At 53.7% G+C, this 21,177-nt stretch overlaps 2 protein-coding genes across 2 annotated transcripts; one reads left to right on the forward strand and one right to left on the reverse strand.

Moving 5' to 3' along the window:
* Nucleotides 1-6,649: 6,649 nt before the first annotated feature.
* LOC120705597 (GDSL esterase/lipase At5g45910-like) lies at nt 6,650-9,508 on the reverse strand. The gene is made up of 3 exons (XM_039990029.1): nt 9,163-9,508; nt 8,386-9,030; nt 6,650-7,117 (listed from the first exon to the last, which is right to left on the reverse strand). The coding sequence occupies exons 1-3, from the start codon at nt 9,410-9,412 to the stop codon at nt 6,882-6,884; spliced, it is 1,131 nt and encodes a 376-aa protein (XP_039845963.1). The 5' UTR covers nt 9,413-9,508; the 3' UTR covers nt 6,650-6,881.
* A 5,735-nt stretch (nt 9,509-15,243) lies between these two features.
* Nucleotides 15,244-18,305, forward strand: LOC120705596 (probable L-type lectin-domain containing receptor kinase S.5). Its single transcript, XM_039990027.1, has 2 exons — nt 15,244-16,656; nt 17,184-18,305. Exons 1-2 carry the CDS (start codon nt 15,438-15,440, stop codon nt 18,101-18,103), a joined length of 2,139 nt encoding a protein of 712 aa, XP_039845961.1. The 5' UTR covers nt 15,244-15,437; the 3' UTR covers nt 18,104-18,305.
* The last annotated feature ends 2,872 nt before the right edge of the window (nt 18,306-21,177 follow it).

Consider the following 21,177-nt stretch of genomic DNA (forward strand, 5'->3'; position numbering starts at 1 on the left):
TTCCCAGTCGTGAGGCAGGTCCGGAACCGTCGCCGAGAGATCAGGACTCCGGACCACAGGGGTCCGGCTGTTTGGACGTAGCCAAGGATAACTACAAGGCTCTTGCCTAGATACAGTAAGAAGGGGTACCCCAGTCCTGGGGTACCGACAGTGGCCCCCGGGCCCACCTCGGGAGAGGTACGAACCCGCGGGTGGGGCCACTATCGTGATGTGTTTCTACGTAACCTGATTACGCTGGTGTGCTCATACAAAGAGCGGGTGCACCGGACCCCTGAGGCCGGTACACCGGTTGCCAGGTTCAGGCTCTAGAGTGCTCTCCGCAGGGCGATGAAGGTGTAGGCTTAGGGTACGGAACCAAGCTAAGCGGCTACACAGACCTCGGACCGCTCAGGGAGCAACACCACCTCCTGGACCTGGCTCTTGGCGACCGTGGCGAGCGGTCTCCGCCGGAGCGGGCCACCGGAGTGGACTTGAGGCGACCGTGGCGAGCGGTCTCCGCCGGAGCGGGCCACCGGAGTGGACTTGAGTCGACCGTGGCGAGCGGTCTCCGCCGGAGCGGGCCACCGGAGTGGACTTGAGTCGACCGTGGCGAGCGGTCTCCGCCGGAGCGGGCCACCGGAGTGGACTTGAGTCGACCGTGGCGAGCGGTCTCCGCCGGAGCGGGCCACCGGAGTGGACTTGAGTAGACCGTGGCGAGCGGTCTCCGCCGGAGCGGGCCACCGGAGTGGACTTGAGTCGACCGTGGCGAGCGGTCTCCGCCGGAGCGGGCCACCGGAGTGGACTTGAGGCGACCGTGGCGAGCGGTCTCCGCCGGAGCGGGCCACCGGAGTGGACTTGAGGCGACCGTGGCGAGCGGTCTCCGCCGGAGCGGGACACCGGAGTGGACTTGAGGCGACCGTGGCGAGCGGTCTCCGCCGGAGCGGGCCACCGCAGTGGACTTGAGGTGACCGTGGTGAGCGGTCTCCGCCGGAGCAGGCCACCGGAGTGGACTTGAGTCGACCGTGGCGAGCGGTCTCCGCCGGAGCGGGCCACCGGAGTGGACTTGAGGCGTTGCTGATGATCCGATGAAATATACCACCGGATCTGAGTAGTAAGGTGCGAGAAACCAAGCCTTATACTAGAACGGAGCTCGGGACCTTTAAAGACAGCAGTTCACGGATACTAGAGTACTTGTAACAGGGTAGTGAAGTACGTAAACTTAGGGTACATTACCAGGCTAAGTTACGCGGAGCTTCTCCACCCCAGGATACGGGTACTACTTCTCCGGACCAGGTCCTTAGGGGTCCGAGCTGCCTTCCAGCTTGAAGGGGTGTCCCCACCTGGCCACAGGCCAGCAACTTATCTTGAATTGTTAGCAATAATAGAAAGATTCCGTTTCAGTGGAAAGAAAAGCTAAACCAAGGCGAATAAATGTAATCAATGGTGGTGCCTAGATAAAACTGAGAAAGAAAATCTCCTTTATTATTGTGGTTGTCACGGTACACATCAGAGGTCGGGATTACGAGGTCGGACCTCTACCGCTCCGGACCGTAGCTCGCCTGTTTGTGCGATAGGGCCAGAGGTCGGGTTTACAAGGTCGGACCTTGATCGCTCTGGACACGCACATAGGCACCACGCTATTACAAAGGAGGAATTTTCTTTCCCATAGGAGCAACCTACGGCTGCATGCTATACAGCGTGTTCTTTCTCCGGTTGGAAGTGGTACGGCCACTCCTGAATTCTTCATAGTCGTCAGAGGCGACGGTGCCCTAGATGTGCCTGAACTGCATCATCCAGTATCACCTCAGGAGCTCGGGGGGCCACTCCTTGCCTAAGAGCTGTCATATGCTTAGGTAGCATGAGACAAATTCTTTGGCTTTGAGTGGGAGAGGCCCCCCCTACCGCCGTCGTCGTCTGCCGATGGAAACCAGACGCCCTTGCGCAGCAGAAGGACCGGACGTGGAGCACGGAGAGGTGCGGTCGTTCGTCGGCTTGTCCTTGGTGCTAGCGCCAGGGGCCCCCGCGCCTGGCGGCGGGGCCTTGTCTGCAGCAGTACCGAGCTACGCGGAGGCGGATCTCCGGTGCTGGCGATGGCAGGACGACACGGCCAACTTCCTCCGGGATGGCCATCGGCTCCGGGCTCTATGTTGAGAGAAAGGCTTGAGCCGATGTCATGCCACCAGAGAAGAAGGATGGCCGTTGCTTGAGAGAAAACCTTGAGCCGACACCGGGATGGCGCGGGGCGGCACGCGACAGGCGTCGCCCCCGCGCTCCACCGTGCCGGCTCTGAGGCGTCGCAGTGGCGACGCACAGCAGGCGCAGCTGCCGTGCACCGTCGCACCGAGGGTGCTGGCGCCCCAGTGCCACAGCATGCGGCGTGGGTGATGCCCTGCCTCTCTTCATCTTCTTGTCCGTCGTTGCAGAGGATGAACACGGCCCCCGAAGCCTGAAGATCCAGCCAGCGCCTGTTCCTCCCCACGGACGGCGCCAAATGTCGTGGGATTTCTAGGGTACCCACAGCCGGGTGGCGGAGCGCACCCGCCTATTCCCAGAGAGGGAGTACTCGGGGAGGTACTAGGCGATTGGGCTGATCTAGCTCTGAGGCGTGCACACAAGAACACACGATCTAAAGTGGTTCGGGCCGCCGGAGCGTAATACCCTACGTCCACTGGGAGAAGTTTTGATTCTCTGTTGTGTATGAATCTATCCTCTGCTGGGCCTTGGCTCTCACCCAGCCTGAGTCTTCCTTCTAGCGGGCGCCCCCTTTTATAGACCAAGGGGGCGGATACATAGGACGTTGGGGCCCCGACAGGTGGGCCCAATGTGACTGCGCAATATACTACGCAGAGTATTCAGATGGGTACAGTGGTTACGGATCTTTCCTCCGATACGCTCTGCTAGCGCTACAGTGGTCTTCTCTTGTCCCGTCACCAAGGTGTCCGTTGGGGAGCGTAGCTTGCGGCGTAGCCTGCGGAGGCTATTATGTAGGCGTCATAATGGGTGAAGCCGAGCCGTCGTATCCATCTGTTATGGCAGACTTGGCAGGCGCGGCGTGGGCGGCGCCTGCGGCTCCACTATCTTGGTAACACGCGATCAATAGTGCCTCCTGGTCAAAGAATCGCCTTGGCTTCCACCGCATCAATGCGGGTGTCCACCTACCACAATAAATGCAGTGGTGGGTGAGGCTTAGTATGGAGACCAAGCGGCCTTGAAATGTCGTGCTTGTAGACACGTGTCGCTCCAGACCACCCCGAGGCAGGGCGTCGGCTTCTTCCCTTAGTGAGTGGTCCGGTTACCATACAAGGGGTCCGGGACCCTATGAGGGGTCCGGGACTTCCGCGGGGGTCCGGACCCCTCGGGAGGTCCGGAGCCCCGGCTGTTCGGGCTGCCCGCCTCTTCCGGGACACGCATCGTTCCCGGACCTTTCCCAGTCGTGAGGCAGGTCCGGAACCGTCGCCGAGAGATCAGGACTCCGGACCACAGGGGGCCGGCTGTTTGGACGTAGTCAAGGATAACTACAAGACTCTTGCCTAGATACAGCAAGAAGGGGTACCCAATCTTGGGGTACCGACATTCGGGATCGATGGGATGAAGAACCGGGTGGAGGGACGAGGTTCTCGTGAGAGATTTTTACAAGGTGGAAACAAAAAAAGACTCCGCATTTTCGAGTATCCTCGACCTCGAATCCTGTGACTATGCTCGGGACATTCTTTTCTTTTCCGCTAGCAATAGCAAAGCATTCCGTTGAATGAATTGATGGACGTTTCGTCATTGATACAACTGCTGTCGTGGAAAGAACCATTCATGACTTCTCATTCATTGTGCATTCAGGGCTCGTAAATGACGTTTCGTATGGTAGGAGTACCAGAAGGAAATAGGAGTAGCTGTCTGTCACCGGACCAGCGTAGAGGACGGACACTGCAGCCAGCAGCAGGGCTCGAATGCTCGATGGTCAGACTTGGAAGTCTGAAACTGAAGGATCGCCATGGTGGCCAGCAAGATCCAAATCCAAGCGCCTAATAGTATAGTCGAGCGGATCAACCTGGGCGTGCGCCGCGCAAGATTACCAAGCAAAAGGATCCTTGATCCTAATACTAAACTGTGATATCAAGGTTGTCCTTTTCGCGAGCCGGGTGATGCGGAGGATTATTATTGTTTCGGGGGCCCTTTTCCCCACGTTGGGGAGGCCCAGGCCAGCCATGCCTGTCGTGCTCGGTGCCGATGCGCTGCATGGAGGACAAGTCGGGTCTCACTCGCCCCGTCAGCGGCCATCGCTATCCGGCTGCAGCAACCATGCGCCACTCGGGTGTGTTTAGATAAAAAAAACCTCAACATCTAAACTTTCCATCACATCGAAATATTAAATATAACAAATAATTCATGTATGGAGTACTAAATATAGGTAAATAAAAAAACTAATTTCATAGTTTTGATGTACGTTGCGAGACGAATCTTTTGAGCCTAGTTAAGTTATGGTAGGACAATATTTACCACAAACAAATAAAAAATACTACAGTGTCCGATGTGACTTTTCGCATCCTTTCCCCTCACTCTAAACACAGCCTCGCTCACGAGCAGCGTCAGCGTGTCGCGTAATCCCTGATTCCCTGTCCTCTCTCGAGCTGAAGCTGACGGCCCCAGCCGAGTTGGGTAACACGGCCCAGCTGGGGTTTGCAGGGCCGTACGGCCCATCGTACATTCCGATATAAGATGACTACATGAGTCGGCCCACTCGGCAATTTATTTTATTTCCGTGATGACTCCAGCCGCAAGAATCTGTCGCCGCCGCCGCCGCCGCAGCAGGCCCGCAGCGCGCCGGCGAACCCGTAGCGCGCGGGGGACACCGCGAAGCCGATGAAGGGCGCGTACAGGTCCGCCTAGTCGACCCGCCTCCGGGTCCGGGGTGCCTGCCGCCGACCCGCACCATGCCCCGCGCAGCTGCTGGTTGTGTGCTGCCTGGACAGCAGGTTCAGGCTCCTCAGGCACCCCATGTCCGGCTCGTAGGCGGCCTTGTTCTGGCTGCCAAGGAACACCAAATCACCTTGGGGTGAACTGCAGACTGCAGAGCGAGGGCTTCAAATGGCGTCGAACCAACCCAGCTCGACTCGTCACCGAGGGAGATGTTACTCTACTCGGAGGAGGAAGCCTTACGCCGCCGACCTGCACGTACGATGCTTCATTGCGCCTTAGCTCCAACCTTTGGTTCTTTGCCAGTGAGGGCGGAAGGAGACTAGGCCCTGTTTGTTTCCACGGTGGCGTTGTGTTTCATTAGAAAAAGCGGAAAACACCCGCCAAACACATCGCGACGAACGCGCGTTCATAGATCGCTGCCAACGCAAATCGCGGGCCTTTGAACTAGGCGACGGAAAATCGCCAACGCGACCTCGAAGCCGCTTCTGCTTAACTCGGCCGCACGTTTCCAGATCTTGGAAACAAACAGGCCCTAGGAGAGGTAGCCCTAGTGCCTCCCTCAGCTGATCATTTATTTTGCCGGTGTTGAAATAAATAAAAATACAAGACAAATATTTACAAACATAAATAAACTTAGCACAATCCAATGGGAACCGTAAAAAAAAAAGAAAGTAAACATACCAATGAAGTCTATGATCAATCTGCCGTCAGAGAGGCGGCCGGTGGGATGTCCAAAGAAGGCATCCCGTACAGCGGTTTGGTTATCCACACATTGGGTGCCGCCGGTGTCAGTGATAAAAATAGAGGTGTACTGGAATTGTGTTGAATAAGCGTGTCTGGCTCTGGGACGGGTTGGGTCGAACCTTGTTTTTTGGGTTGGTCCAACCCACTTCGTGTTTGGTTATGAGAGATGGGTCCAACCCAATATTCTGTTTGGTTGTAGGAGTTGAGTGAGGTAGGATGCACCAGAATTTAACGACGTTAGCAATATTGATGGAGCCGGATATCATCGGTAGATCCCACATATAAGCCTTGTTTAAAATTTTTAATTCTTCCTCCTTCCTTCTTGAGCCTCTCCCCGCCGCCCCCGCCCCTTACTCATGCCCCGCCCGACTGCCCACTCACTCTCCCGCACCCACCCTGCACCGCTTGCCGCAGCTGCGGCCAGCGCTCGCCTTCACTAGTGTCGCCCGCTCCCTCTCTCACGCTCGAGCTCGCCTGCCATGGCCATGTCCAACTCGGCCCTGTATGCGTGGCTGCCCAGCTCACGCTCGCAGCTTGCTTCGTTGTTGCCGCCTCCTCCTCTTTGTCTGCGGGCGTGCCGCCGCAGCCTTACCTCCTGTCGATACCCATGGACCCGCGCGCCGGAGCTCGGATAAGCCTCCCACGTGCTCACGGAGGAGAACGACATCGATGCGGATCGAGTTGGTCTGCTCGAATCAAACGGATCAACTCAACCCGCATCTAAGGTGTATATTCTCCTGCGGGAACCAACCCAACCCACCAACCAAACACAGGTCGGAGTGGGTCGAACCCGTCCCAACCCGTTTTGACCCACCAACCAAACACGCCTTAAGAGAATCTGGAGAGTAGCACAGAGACCTGCTGACAAAGAACTATGAGCTTCATCGCCATGTGGGTTCCTAACGGAGCACAGGAGATCGCCACTAACTGATAAGCCTAATGCAATAACCGTGTGACTTGTCCCAGATAAAACCGAGCATGATCTGAGCCAGAACAGAGCAAGAAAGACAAAGCAAAAGCAAGCAACAAAATTGCACCCGATCCCCTTCATTCCTGCTCAATTTTCTTGACTAACACAAGCAGCAGTACACAGGCTACGCAAAGCGACAGCAATATCAACAGAAAAAATAAAAATCGCACACCAAGCAGGCAGATGTGTGTGTCCCGTCCCGGAGTGTGCAGACAATGTAACTCTGTACTCGCCGGGCGGCTAGCCGGCGCTGGACGACGGATGGATGTCGGTTAGCCTAGCCGAGGTGCTTGTTGTGGAGGATGGGCGGGTCGGCGAAGGGCCCGTAGAGCCACCCCCTGGCGATGTGGCCGTAGGATGCCTCGGTGAGGTGGATGCCGTCCCAGCTCCAGTGGTTGGAGGGGTCGTCGCAGGCGTACGCCCCCGGCTCGCCGCACTTGGACGTCAGGTTGAAGTTGTACTCGCCCACGCCCGCCGCCCCGCAGCACGCCCGCGGCTTCTGCTTCAGGAACCCTGGTCACAGCGCCACACACAGGACAGAACATTAGAAGCAGTTCTGCAATTGTTGTGAGCATCTTTCTTTCTTTTTTTTTTAAAAAAAAAGTGCTGTGGCCGGCGGGAAGGAGGAAACGAAACGCGGCCCGGAAGAAAGCTAACATGTGGCTGCTGAATTGCTGAGAAGCCCAACGAGAGCATGGACGAGCCCGAAAAGAATTGTCAGTACTCGGTAGTCAACGACGACGTGCCAGTGCTTATCGTGCTGCATGTGTGTCAGTGCTTATGCGTGTGGTTGGACTGGTTCAAACCCGGATCGCAGCTTACTCCTTGCATGCCTACCTCTCTTCTCTTGCTTGTTCGGTGCATCTATCTAGATATTTTATTCCAAGACAGATGGGGCATTGCGGTGTAGTCCGTCCTGTCCTGCGTTGACGACGCATGCGCGGCACGGTTGACGTGGCATACCCACGCAAAGCCACGACACTTAATTCTGCGATTATTCCTAGCGTTTCAAAGTCGCTTGCTTAGGCGATCACGAAACACACGGGCGGACCTGAGACCCCTCCCATCGTCGACTCATCCCCGTTGATTTTTCCCTGGGATCGCGAGGCCTCGCGTCTCGTCTCGGGAACCGGCAATGGAAATATATAACCCGACCAACGGGCCCTGATAGGTTCGCCCAAATATACTTAGGCTTTGTTTAGTTCACGATTTTTTTTTGAGTTTTGATACTGTAGCACTTTCGTTATTATTTGACAATTATTTTTTTAGGCTTTGGTACTATAGCGTACTCTCAGTCTCAGCTACACCCATGACCGGATCAAACAAATGGTATACTGCTAATTAGTATACGCTGTGATCTGTCGTTAGCATCGCTGTTGCTTTCTCGATCGCTGAGCTGTATTGTTCTAGCCTAATTAAATCGATCGGCAAGGCAAAAAAAATATAACTAGTTTTAGAATGGACTAATTTTCAACCGAACTTTGTCTCTGTTTGGATTTTTTTTTAAAAAATAATGGGAGAGGAGAAGGAGAGTATGAGGTGGACGGGTGGTGGGTCCTAGGTGTCAGCGCCCGTCCACGTACGTCGTTGCCGTAACGGACCCAATGCAACTACCGAACTTGCAACAACCTTAGACGCAAACTGCTGGCTGCCGTGACCAAGCAACAGGCCGGCCGCCGCCGCCCCGGCCGGGAAGAATAATCGAATCAATGATCGACCAAGCAAACGACCAGGACGCAAGAAAAACCAAACGGATCAATGAGGCAGGCAGGCTCGCTCACCGTATTTCTCGGCGTGGAGGACGAACTGGATGGCCGGCGTGTAGTAGTCGGCGTAGATGATGCGCACGTCGGGGTGCTTGCCCCGGAGCTCGGCGATCTTGCGCTGCAGCGCGGCGTTGTGCGCCCACGACAGCGTGTTCATCTCCTTGATGCACCCGCTCCGGGCGCCGTACCCCTCCGGCTGCTTCCGGAAGATGGACAGGTAGACGGGGAAGCACCCGATGGGGAGCACCCCGGGCACCACCAGCTCCACGGCGCCCTCCGCGATGAGCTTCTCGACGCCCTCGGCGATGGAGTCCACGACGTGCGGGACGAAGTCGTGCGCCTCCGACAGCGGCCGGAACGCGAACAGCGGCGAGTTGTAGTCGTTGCCGCCGAACTCGCCCACGATGAAGAGCGACCGCCGGAACAGCGACCGGCACTCCTCCGGGGAGCCGCCGCCGCAGATCTTGGGCTTGAGGTCCTGGAACCACTTGATCTGGGTGTGCAGGGACCCCGAGTTCCAGACCGTCTTCCCGAGCCCGCGCGCCACGAAGAAGGGCGTGTCCAGCGACGTCGCGCCCGTGATGGCGAAGTTGGCGCCGCGGTGGAACGTCGCGTTCTTCGCCTTGGACGGCGGAAGCAGCGGCAGACCAAGCTCCTGGGCTGCTCTCGATATGATCGTCGTGATGCAGTGCAGACAAGCCAGTCAGTCACAACTCGATCAGGAGGAGTATGTAATAGAACTGACGGCCGATCAGCAGCAGGCAGCTCATCGATCGAACAATGAATAATTACCGATGAAGTCGACGACGAGGCGGCCGTCGGAGCACCGCCCGGTGGGGTAGCCGAAGTAGGTCATGCCGTAGGGCAGCCGCGCCGTGGCGAGGTAGTCCGGGATGCCGTCCACCACGAGGTTGCCGGCGTCCACCAGGGAGTCCCCGAAGTTGAAGATGGCCGCGTACTCCCGCGCCGCGCCCGGCGCCGCGAGCGCCCCCGCGACGACGAGGAGCGCCACGAAGCACGCCGGCACCCGGCACCCGGCCATGGCGAAGGGCCCAACTCGGAGACACGGCACGGCGGTGGCGCGCAGCTGCGTGCCCGCGTTGCAGTCAGATAGAGCTGTGCCTGCTCGCCCCCGCCTGCTGCGCGCTCGTTTAAAACCCCGGCCCGTGCGGAGGAGCTGTGGGTCCGCCGGGCGTACGGCGCGCTTAAAAATAATTAAATTAATGAGCTAGTTATATAAGGAGTGCAAGAAGATTAGTAGGTTATTGCAACTGGGTCTGATAGTTTGATCAGGTCTTTTGGACGGGGACGGAGTGGCGGCCAGACGATTCAGTCACGAGCACGATGCCATGGCTGCCGGGTCAATAGTCTCAGCGATAACGACGTCATCCGATTTGAGGAACTCATGGATGGATGGATGGATGATTTGCAGTTTCGCGCGCGCACACACATGGATCGGAGGAATCTACGGTGGTTGTTGCGAGGGAGAACGGGAGGCAAGAACATGCATTGAATTATTGTCTAGTCTCTCTGTGGGGATGAGCAAGCTGACCTTCATTTCAGGAGTTGACATTCTGAGCTGTTGTCAGGGATGTCTTGTCTTGCGATTGGTGCTGTGCTTGGATGGATCGGTCGCATCTCAGCCAGCAAAACCATGGGGGTTTACTTTGCCAGCCAATCTTCGCCCAAAACATTTTGTGCCTCCTTAATTTTTTCCAAGTGAAGTACCTCCTTAATTAATTAAGAGAACTAAAAATGAACATTTGGCATTGGAAAATTTCTTTAGTCGATGTGCAAGGTGATGTAGAATAAGTGTACTGTCTGTACTAGTGCCCGTCGTCAGAGGCAGCATCTGATCCGGACCCGGAAGCCGACCCGTGCAAGTTGGCGAGTGAATTAGCAGCCCGTATGACAATTGACAATCGACAGGCAACTCGCTGTCGACGAGCCGGGAAGCTCCCTGTGAGAATCGCATACGGCGCGCGCAGCCAATGGAAGCAGGACCCCGCTGCAAGAAGTCTGCTCGCGCACGTCTGATCGATCAACACACAATGTTGCAAGGCCCCCGGAAGGAAAAAAAGGGTTCATGGCGGTGGTTGCGCCGTTCCTGTCAGGGATGACGACGCCTCCTCCCGTCCTCCGAGCTGGCCATATGCAACAGGGATTCAATACGCCACGTTTGATCCATTCCATCATTGACCCTGATGAGGAGCATCGCTCGTTTGCTTGGCGTAGCTCATGGCCGGAATCCTCTGTATTCTATTGCTACCCCCTCTGAATTTCTGCACGTCCTGTAAGTCTACAGCTCCCTAGCTACCTCTCAACATTATATTCTCCGTCTCTCCGTCCTCAAAGAGTGGCAGGCCATGTGGGCGCCAGATTATTTATTTATATTTATATAAATACATATACATCGTGCTAGTGTAGAGCCAGTGATGAATACGAATTAAAGAGGTTGAATACTCGACCTGCTTATCATACATGACTCTTATCTAGCTGGGTGGTGTAGGGCTGCCCAAAATTTTAAAACTAGCTGCGCTTAAACAAAGCTTCAAGGTCGAGTTCAGTGACAGAGACATGAATGGAGCGAGAATCCGTGCTGATGGTCTCTAGACTAGAGCAAGAATGCCCCTCTCGTTCGAATTAATTACTTCTTTCTCCTTCTTTGTCACAATAATGAAAAGGAATAACTAACAAGGGCATGATCGAGCTACCGTTCCGATCTGACTGGTGATGTTAGTGTTTCAGGGATGATCATGCATCCGTGCGCTTGTAGGTAGGCAGGCAGGCAGGCCTCGGTTCAGCTCTCCCGAGCGTTCTGTTACTGCAGAAAGATACAAGTACAGCTAGGGCCCTGCACGGCGGCTAAGCTCCAGCTTCCTGGATGGATGCTGGATGCTGCATGCCACGCTGATGACAAAGCCACGGCTACAGTCCACGCAGTCCCTAAAGACGGATCGTCGATTTGAGTCCATCTGTTGCGATGATCAACATGCGTGTTAAAAAAAGGATTAGCTTACTAGCTCGTTCAATCAGTGGTGGTGGTGGTTGCCAACGATCGATCGACCTGCTCTTGGTATGGTAGGTGATGCAGCTGGCTTGGCCCGGCGTTCACAAGGAGAACGATCGATCGATGCTATATCAGTATATATACAAAGGGTCGATGGACGAATACGCAGGTAGACAGGGCCAGGGACCTCGACATCTCCTTCTTAATTTCCCTGCCCTTAAATAACTCGCATGATTGCAGTTGCTGTTCACTGGAGCAGCACTGATCGATGAGGCCATTCAGCAATCAAGCTGCGCGACGTTGAGGGATCGGCTTCACGAACTGTTCACGATCGATCTGTTGCGTGTGCCGCTTGCTTAGTGCAGATGCAGAGAGCGGGGAGAGACAGAGACAGTCATGGACGATGGTGCCTGCGAATAATAATAAGCAGGATACTCTGTCGTCTAAGCTGTGTGGTAATTAGGATGATGACGAAACTTTGAAGACAAAAGTGAAGCTGACCGGTCAGTAAACCGTTTGATTGTTTAACCTGTGGGCAGGTACGAAAAAATCATGCTTGCAGGTTGCAACACTAGCATGGCTGGCTGGCTGGCTGGCGCGCGGGTGCTGTCGATAGGAAGTCGAGGTCCCTGGAATGAGCTTTCAGTTTCTGAATGGCTACTGACGGGACTATGACTGCAACAAGGGAGCCAAGGACAAAAAGAAACTGGCACAAGATTCCTCCCGAAAACGAAAACGAAGGAAAAGAAAATTTGTCCAGAGTTAGCTGGTTGGTATGGTTGGGGCCGTGCAGTAGTGCTTCCTCTGTCGCTCTCACGGGAAAATTCAAAAGGCTGGCCGGTTTGCAGGGCCGTGGCTGCAACGACAACCGCAAGCATCTACTCTGTCGCTGTGCGGTTACGTTCTAGAGAGTAGAGAGATCCCTACTCCTTCCTGGATTTCTTGTGAATGCTTGTTCAGAAACTAAAAAAAATATCAGCATATCTGTTGGCAGGTTATATTGTTCCCTGTGTTTCTAAACACGTACACACCACATAGGGACGCCAATTTCAGTTGCAGACTGCTGGCAGCCGGTCTTGTACCAAACATTGCAGCCGCGTCCTATTTTCCACAGGTATATTAGTCATACCAGGATAAATTTTGGTAATTTGGACAGGTGCCTTCTCGTGAAACTTCCAAAGATGCAATTTAGCTGAAGTCATCCTAGAAGACAGGTAGTCCAAGTGTAGCAGGTGTCGTAGCTCCAGATGCAGGGAACGTGGCGTGGCAGGTTGACTGTTCGTAGCTCCAGCATACATGCTAAATTGGGCAGCAGACGCATTGGAGCCCAACTTTCAAAAAAAAAAACGCATTGGAGCCCGATGTTGATATAGGCAGACTGACAACACAATGGATGTTGACTAATAATAGACTGACAGACTTCATGTTGTTTGGAGAGCGTAATTTCTAATCCATACGTACTAGTAGGAAATATAATCCTAGAAACTAAATTAAATATTATTGCCTCCACTAATTTAAAAAAAGTGTATTTTTATCCTTCGCGAGTATTAAAAAAGTATGTCATTCATCTTCCATATTTCATTTGATGCAAATCAATTCTTAATTAACTAAACTGATGCATTTATATATCTTACCCCACGTTAGTTTAACGATAATTTAGTGCCATCTAATGGTGGGGATTATAAATCCCCATCATAGAATATCTAGAATGACTTGCCCTTTAGGAATAACTTATATTTCAAAACGAGGGAGTAGATTATAAGAATCCATCTATCCCCCTCGGCACTAAGAGCCTGACCGCAAACTTTGGCAACAATAAATTTTTGCACTTATTTAGTTAGAATCCGACAAAACTAGTCCACCTCTAAAAAAGTACTTGTCAAGATTTTTGCAAAACAATTTTGCCAATGTTTTGGCCTGCCCTAGTTTTGGCAAAGAAAATTTTAGCACCAAACCAATCAGACTCTAATATTTCGAGATATTTTAGAGAGGGAGAGGGAACATTTTTTAGGAGTAGAATCTATATTGTAATCAATGATAGTGTTTCTCGAATGAGACGAATAGGTGTGATGCTTCCGAGCCAGATTTGATTATTATTTGTCAGAATCCATATTCATGGGGAAAAAATTCTCTTTTTTTTTTTTGAGAAAGGGAAAGATTCTTATAATCCTGTGTGATACACAGACAGGCCCAAAGTCTTACCATGGGCCTCATGGCCTTTTTGAAGATGCTAGGTCTTTACTGGGTTCTGTTGGGCTTCATGGCCCTTGTTTTGTTGGGCCTCATGGTCCAGCCTTTTCTTTCTCATTTTTGGCTTCAAACAAACTTGTTCTACTGATATTTAAGGCCTTCTTTTATAAAAAAATTAAAATAAATAAAAACAACATACTTCGTGTCTCATCTATGTTTTGAGGTTTTCTACCTGGGATTCGGATTTCAGAATGCACAAAACCATGCGTACGTGCTGCGGCTTGATCCAAACAAGCCCGTAGCTTCTGACCTCGGCCATGCCCTTGCCGCCGAAGAGCGGCGCGTTGTAGTTGTTGCCTCCGAACTCGCCGACGACGAACAGGGAGCTGTTCAGACAGCTCTTTGCAATCTACACATCACACAATTTCATCAACCTTTCAGCTGAATTTTCAAGGGCCAGGGTGGGGAAATCAAATTTGAGGAACAAGTTAACATTGATTTGGCCTTGTCCCATTGTCGTCGAACCCATGGACGGAGCAACTTGCGGGAGAATTGACGTGAGCACAGCTAGCGATGGCACTGCAATTTTCAAATACATGCACTGTAGTATACATCGACGTCATGTCACTAATTTATAGTCAGTGGCGGAGCCACCACTAGGGCGAGCCCGGACGGCCGCCCTAGGTGCTTCTAGACGAAATCTAGAGCATACTGTTAACAATAAAGGTAGTGGAGAACAAGAAGTAGGATGAATCTGAGGAACATAAGAAGAACAGAGGAGAACAAGGAATTAATTTTCAAAGAACAAATTACTTGAGTAAAGAATAAGAGTTCATATAAGTTGTTCGATACTCCTCCTCGTATGCACTCAGTATTTTAACCAGCGACTCTCTTGCATTTATATGGGTTGGGCTTGATACGTGCGCGCAGGCACATCTAGCGAACCCATTCGCTGCCACCAAAACTAACACTATGCTTTCTGGTAGGGCTGTCCATAGTAGTAGATGCTTCCTCCGGTTCGTGGGTGCTGACAATATCCCCCCGTTCTCAACTCCAACCGGGGCTCATGACGGTGCGATGGCGCCCCCCTCCCACGAACGTGAGGACGATGGTCATCTACTGCCAAGAGTTGCGAGACTCAGATTGGGCCAATGAAGCACTGCACGAGAGGACTTCGTGATCTCGTGGGCCGTCCGGTCGAGTGGGCTGTAGCCTCTTAAGAGGTTCAGCCTAGCCCCAGCCCAACGCTGCGTCTTCTTGCCACCAGACGCCGCTGGCGACTTTGGCAGTTCACCATCCACCCCCTGCCTGCAGTCCCGCTCAGGCACTCACGCCGACGCATTGCTGTCATTGCACGATGGCGCTCCGTGTCCGTCCGTCAGTCCGTCCTGCAACCCCAACTCGACACCCGCCAGCCGCGTCAGCGGATCCCGTGCACCGCTGCCGCGGGCGCTTGCAACCGGGCAGCAATCTTCGGCGCATCACTTTGGCCGTGCGAAAATTTTGATGTTGAACTCCGCCCTAGGTCATTTTTTGGGCTGGCTTCGCCACTGTTTATAGTGCCAACTAGTGTTCCCATTAATTTTCATCTTTTTTTCTTGAATACACAGCAGAGATACGCGTCATTGTAAGAAGAAATTCCCATCCATTTCATCGTCGGCAGCTTCCAACCACAATCTTGTCACAAGTGTCGTTCCTTACAAGAGAGTTTATATAAAAAAAACAAGTCAGGACGGCGACCAATTCCACTTTCCACAGCTAGCAGAACTGGACTGACCCAGTCCGTCCCATATGAAAGATCGGTGGTGAATGAACTCAAAAACCAAGAAGCAGGGACTGGCCCGTAGCAAAAGAATTCGCAGGATCGATGGTTGGATTCCAGTGGTTCCTCACAATCTTCCTCACCACATGCCCACTGTTCTTCCTCTCCCAGATCAAGCCATGTGCATGTTCCAAGCAGGACCGGAGGGCCAGGTACACCTGGAACACTACTTTCGAGCAGATGGACCAGGGCCTTCTGTTCCACCGCGGCGACGAATCGGCGACGACCTTACAGCCAGGCAGTCTGGGCTTCTACATGGGGAATTCCTCCGCGCTTGGGTTCAGCTCGGACGACCCCGGGTGGTTCGTCATCCCCAAGTGGTTCGATCCGTGGAGGACGACGAGCCGTGGTGGCGATCAGAGGGTGGACCTGCGCGAGGCATCCTTCAGCATCGTCTTCACCTTGAGCGTGGCAGCAAGCACAGGCAGCAGCACCCTGCACTTCGACATCCTTCCCAGACTTGATCCCTCGACCTCCGACGGCGGGGGATTTACCCCCCGCAGCTTCGAGACTGTCAAGATCGAAGCACTGGACAGCACAGCGTTCCATTCTGGAAGAACTATCCGGGTGACAACCGCGTTCCAGCCACCGGACAACGATGATCCTGATGCGGCGGCGGCGAGGCGATACAGCGTGCGGATCGAGTACGATCGCGCTGCGCACAACCTGACCGCGCGCCTAGCCCGTGATGCAGCAGCAGGAACAGAGACGCCTGACGAAGCCACCCTGCACCTGGGCGCCAACGACACCATGTCCCCGGACGGCCTGCTCTTCGCCCTCTCGTCGACCATGGGGCAGCTCCTGCAACTCCACACCTGGAGCTTCACGATCGAGGTCCCGGAGAGCGGCCGCTCGCGGGGGGTCAACGCCATCACCGTGCTGTCCTCCGTTCTCGGGTCGGCGGCCGCCGCGGCCGCCATCGCCGCCGCGGTGTACCTGTACCTCAACTCCAAGTACAGGAGGTGGAAGAAGGACCTGGACCAGCTGGCCAAGTCCATGCGGCGCCTCCCCGGCGTGCCGATGCAGGTCGACTTCGCCGACATCAAGAAGGCCACCGGCAACTTCCACGAGGCCACCAGGCTGGGCCAAGGCGGATTCGGCGCCGTCTACAGGTGCAGGCTTCCTGCTCCCAACAGCAAGGGGGAGTTCGTGGAGGTTGCCGTCAAGAAGTTCACCCGGGCTGACAACCGGGGCTACGAGGACTTCCTGGCGGAGGTCAGCATTATCAACCGCCTGCGCCACAAAAACATCGTTCCTCTCGTAGGTATAAGCTTTTCCCTAAATTAACTGAGATGTTCTCTTTATCACAAAAAATCCTATTCATTTGATGAGGTGTAAAATTATAAGTTTGTCAGGTGAGATGTCACGTCATCCTGAACTTAGTCCATGCGCGCGGATGGGCAAGTATATTAGTACAACAATAACTAACCACCAAATCCATAAACACCACGGTTTTATCCACCCATACCACTATTTTTTTTTGAGACTACCCATACCACAAACTGTAAGAATGTAGGATGTGCTCCCTCTGTCTAAGGTGTATTTTGATTTGGGAAAACTGAAACTGTCCAAGAATCAGTCAAATTTCATGCATGTGCACTGTACAAAATTTGCATCAATAGATTTCAAAGTATTCTAGTGCTGCTATTAATTTTGTAGCAATTAATAATATTCTCTAAGATAATTTAATGGTTTGAAGATACTTTATAAGACTTCAATGAAAAAACATATGATGTTTTAATTTCTCGATATGCATCTAATATACGAATGTTTTTGAAAAAAAAAATTCAGGGTGGTCTTACAACAGAGGGGAGCCCATACTCATCTACGAGTACATGCCCAATGGCAGCCTGGACCAGCAGCTCTTCCGCAAGAGCGGTGATGATGAGCAGCATCCGGCGGCTTCTATCTGCCAGTGGAGCACTCGCTACAGCATCGTCAGTGACATTGCAACCGGGTTGCAGTACGTTCACCATGAGTACGAGCCCATGGTGCTCCACCGCGACATCAAGGCGAGCAACATCTTGATCGACCTCACGTTCCAGGCACGCCTCGGGGACTTCGGCCTCGCCTGCGTGCTCGCCGACGGCAAGAACTCCTACACCGACCACGGCGCCCCGGGAACCATCGGCTTCAGGTCGCCGGAGTACATCTACGGCGGCAAGGCCACGAGGAAGACGGACGTCTTCGCCTTCGGAGTGCTCGTCCTGGAGATCGTGACGGGGAAGAGGGCAGTCGGCAGGGACGTGCAGTTTGGGCACGTCACGGATTGGGTCTGGAGCCTTCACGCCGAGGGGAACCTGCTCGCCGCCGTCGACGCCGCCGCCGACGGCGAGTTCGACGCCGAGGAGGCCGTACGGCTGCTGCAGCTTGGAATGGCGTGCAGCAACCCGAACCCGAGAGAGCGGCCGAGCATGGTGGACGCCGTGAAGATCATCGGCAAGTCGGTGCCGCCGCCGGATTTGCCTCCTTCCAAGCCGCCGATGGTGTGGCCCCCGGAAGGGTGGAGCTCAGTGACGGCCTCTGATTGTAGCACGTCGACGAGCAACTTCAACAGGACCTCGTCGACGTTCATGGTGGAGACTGCGGGCAGGGAGCGAAGCATCTCTTCTGAACACGAACGAGAACGACGCGGCAGGTTGGCCGGTTATTCCAGAGGAAAATCCTGGCAGCTAGAGGCCGTCCCCGATTCTTACTCTGCACACGGATGATCTAGTGGCAGGGAAACATAATTAGCTAGGTTGTCGTCACTGAAATAGAGTACATCAGATCACGTGGATGATCTGGTGTTTGTGATGAGTAGTTGCTGACAAATTGGTCTGAAATCGACAAGACAGATCACAACTTTTTGTACTGTAGAGAAATCTGTTGTTTGTACTGCTATTCCCTGATGGTGCCGGTATTTTCTGTCCTTGTGTTCTGCCTGTGGTCAAAAGCCTCAGGCTCAAGATGAATGGTTTTCAGCATGTGTTTGGATTGGAGACGGGTTGGGTCCAACCCAGATTTTAGGATTGGGTTGAACCCAGTTAGTGTTTGGTTGGAGGGTTGGGTCGAACCCAGTTTTTTATTTGGTTAGAGGGATTTGTAGAGATGGGATGGATGTCCATTTAACTCCGTTAGCAACAGTAAAATATGGACCCCACGTGTCATCCTCTATTGTTTTTTTCTTTTTTTTCCTCTGCACCTTATTTTCTTCCTCGAGCTCTCCCACCTCCGCTCCGCGCCAGCCCCGCCCTGCACGCGCCGGCGCTGCTCCGCCCCGCCCCCGCGCGCCGCTCCGACCGCCGCGCGCCGCTCCACCGGTCGCGTGCCGGCGCGCCTCCCGCCCCCGCGCGCCGCTCCGCCCTCCCCTGCGCGCCGCTCCGCCCGGAGCTCGACGAGCTCGGCCGGCGCCGCTCCTCCCTGCTCCGCGCGGAGCTCCGCCGGCGCTGCTCCTCCCTCCTCCGCTGGGAGCTCGACGAACTTGGCCGGCGCCGCCCCTCTTTCCTCGGCGCGGAGCCCGTCCTTGCCGGCCGTCGCAGGCCACGCCCCCCACCCCACCTCGCTCCTCCGCCGAAGCCGGCCGCCGCGACCCAAGCTCCTCGCTGCGCCTCGCTCCTCTGCTGAAGCCGGTCGACGCGACCCGAGCTCCCCGCTGCGCCTCGCTCAGCCATAGCTGGCTCCGCCGTGCGTCGCTGCTCCGTCTGGGCGAGCTGCCGTGGTTCCCGCTCCTCCGCCTCTCCTCGTCTCATCTCGCCCGCTGGCTCTCTCCGCCAGCTCTGCCACCACCATCGCGCCGGCGCTGGCCTCGCCTGCCCACCCTGCACCGCCGGCGGCCTCCTCCGCCCGCCCTTCCTGCACCCGCCCCGCGCCGCTCGCCGCAGCCACGGCAATCGCTCGCCTTCACTGGCACCGTCCACTCCCTCTCGCCCTCCATGGCCTTCTAGATCGACCTCGCCCGCTATGGCCGCCCAGCCCGAGCTCGCCCGCCATGGCCGCCTAGATCAAGGTCGGCCCCCATGGCCCCCAGCTCGAGGTCGGCCCCCATGGTCGCCATGGCGCCTCCTCCTCCTCGCCCACGGGCGAGCCGCACAGCCCCACCTCCTGCCAACGCCCACGGCTGCGCGCGCCGGAGCTGGGCTACGCCTCCCACGCGCTCACGGACTCACGGAGGAAGACGACGTCGATGTGGGTCAAGTTGGTCCGCTCGAATCGGACGGATCAACTCAACCCGCATCTAAGGAGTATATTCCTCTCCAGGGACCAACCCAACCCATACAACCCACCAACCAAACACGGGTCGATGTGGGTCGAACCCGTCCCAACCCATTTCGACCCACCAACCAAACACACCCAAACTGTTGTGTACAGTACCTTAATACGATATGCAGACGGTGACTACAAAAATTGCATGTTTTTGTGGCAGATGGATCAGGGAGCCCCGATAGATCATAATGATACATTTTTAAGGAAGGAGAAGCAAAGTAGCAAACTGAACTACATATCAGTACCCGGTGGGTGTCATAAGCATGAACTGGAAATTAACTTCAGCTGAGTTATCAAACTGAGAAAGAATGTCTGAATCAGTTTGACATATGACCATGAAATTTTTGACAAAAAAAAAAAGAAGGATACGACCAAGATGAGTATCACAACTCTTCATTAATCTTCTTAACATCTTCAACTGAGATCTTTTCAGTCAACAATCGATTCACCTGTGGCAATGGACAGAGAACAGGCAACACGACAAGAAGTTTTGGTCAACTCGCAAGCGAGACATGCAGTTCAGGTTATCTATTTGATCAATAAGAAAGCATACAGTTCAGGCTTTCCTCCCAGGTCTTTTCAGACAGTCAAAATGAACAAAAAAATAAATACCATCTAGTTCTCAGATCATTAAGACAACCAAAGTTGGAAATTTCAGTGCGTATCTGATAGTTATGTGTGCCCACAGCCAGCACTCGTTCAGCAGGATAGTCCAGCACCAGATCAATACCAAATAACAAAAACAACCTTGATTAGGTTGGTTAGGAAAACAACCAGGGTTGCCTGCCCTCCTTAGCAACCCAGCAGCTACTTGCAACCCATGCAGATAAAAGCCGTTTTCATTGTTCAGACATATCCATCCAATTACCCAGGGAAAAAGTAAAGCTTTCAGGGATAGGTACTCTACTGCAATGTCCAATAAAGTGAGCTTGATGAACATTAAGAATAGGTACTTTACTCCGCTTCGCATAACCATCTGCAGAACAAAAACTGCAATGAAGTCTCCATTCAAAGTTTTTATTTAAAAAAAATTATATCAACAATATACCATTCAAACGCACATTACCATGTCAGGGGTTACTTCTTCAGTATTGTGCTCCAGCCAGAGGATGTTGAACCAAGACATGGCACGTAAGATAAGTGCTTTAATTCCTCAGGCACATATCTATTGAGCATATATATAGTGAGATGAAAGCATGACACAAGATGAAAGTACTGTACACATAAATGAGGATAATTCATGATTAAGAGTTTACAACCAAGCTTAATAACTACTGACACCAGAGATAAGCTAACAATTCTACGAGAAGATTCCTTGAAAAAGGAGGCAGAAACCCTGCATGCCGGATTGCCGGCACACTTAAGACAGCAACAACCTCACCGTGCTAAATAGTTGTTCACCACCAAACCTATACTGTCACCATTACCACCATCAAATTCTTACTTGACACAAAAGCCTTCGTATGAGCACCTTCAATTTGTCAACCACTTCACGCACCCAGTATTTGTCCTTCCTATGCTGCACAGATTCCTGAAAATT

Source organism: Panicum virgatum, chromosome 5K, assembly GCF_016808335.1.
Source record: "Panicum virgatum strain AP13 chromosome 5K, P.virgatum_v5, whole genome shotgun sequence".
Lineage (NCBI taxonomy): Eukaryota > Viridiplantae > Streptophyta > Magnoliopsida > Poales > Poaceae > Panicum > Panicum virgatum.

Excerpts from the sequence above, each read along its gene's own strand:
- LOC120705596 (XM_039990027.1), top strand. The coding sequence starts at position 15,438 with ATGGTTGGATTCCAGTGGTTCCTCACAATCTTCCTCACCACATGCCCA. Across the intron at positions 16,657-17,183 it reads AAACATCGTTCCTCTCGTAG|GGTGGTCTTACAACAGAGGG; the intron begins GTATAAGCTTTT and ends AAAAAAATTCAG.
- LOC120705597 (XM_039990029.1), bottom strand. The coding sequence starts at position 9,412 with ATGGCCGGGTGCCGGGTGCCGGCGTGCTTCGTGGCGCTCCTCGTCGTC. Across the intron at positions 9,031-9,162 it reads CCTCGTCGTCGACTTCATCG|CCCAGGAGCTTGGTCTGCCG; the intron begins GTAATTATTCAT and ends TATCGAGAGCAG. Across the intron at positions 7,118-8,385 it reads CCTCCACGCCGAGAAATACG|GGTTCCTGAAGCAGAAGCCG; the intron begins GTGAGCGAGCCT and ends CGCTGTGACCAG.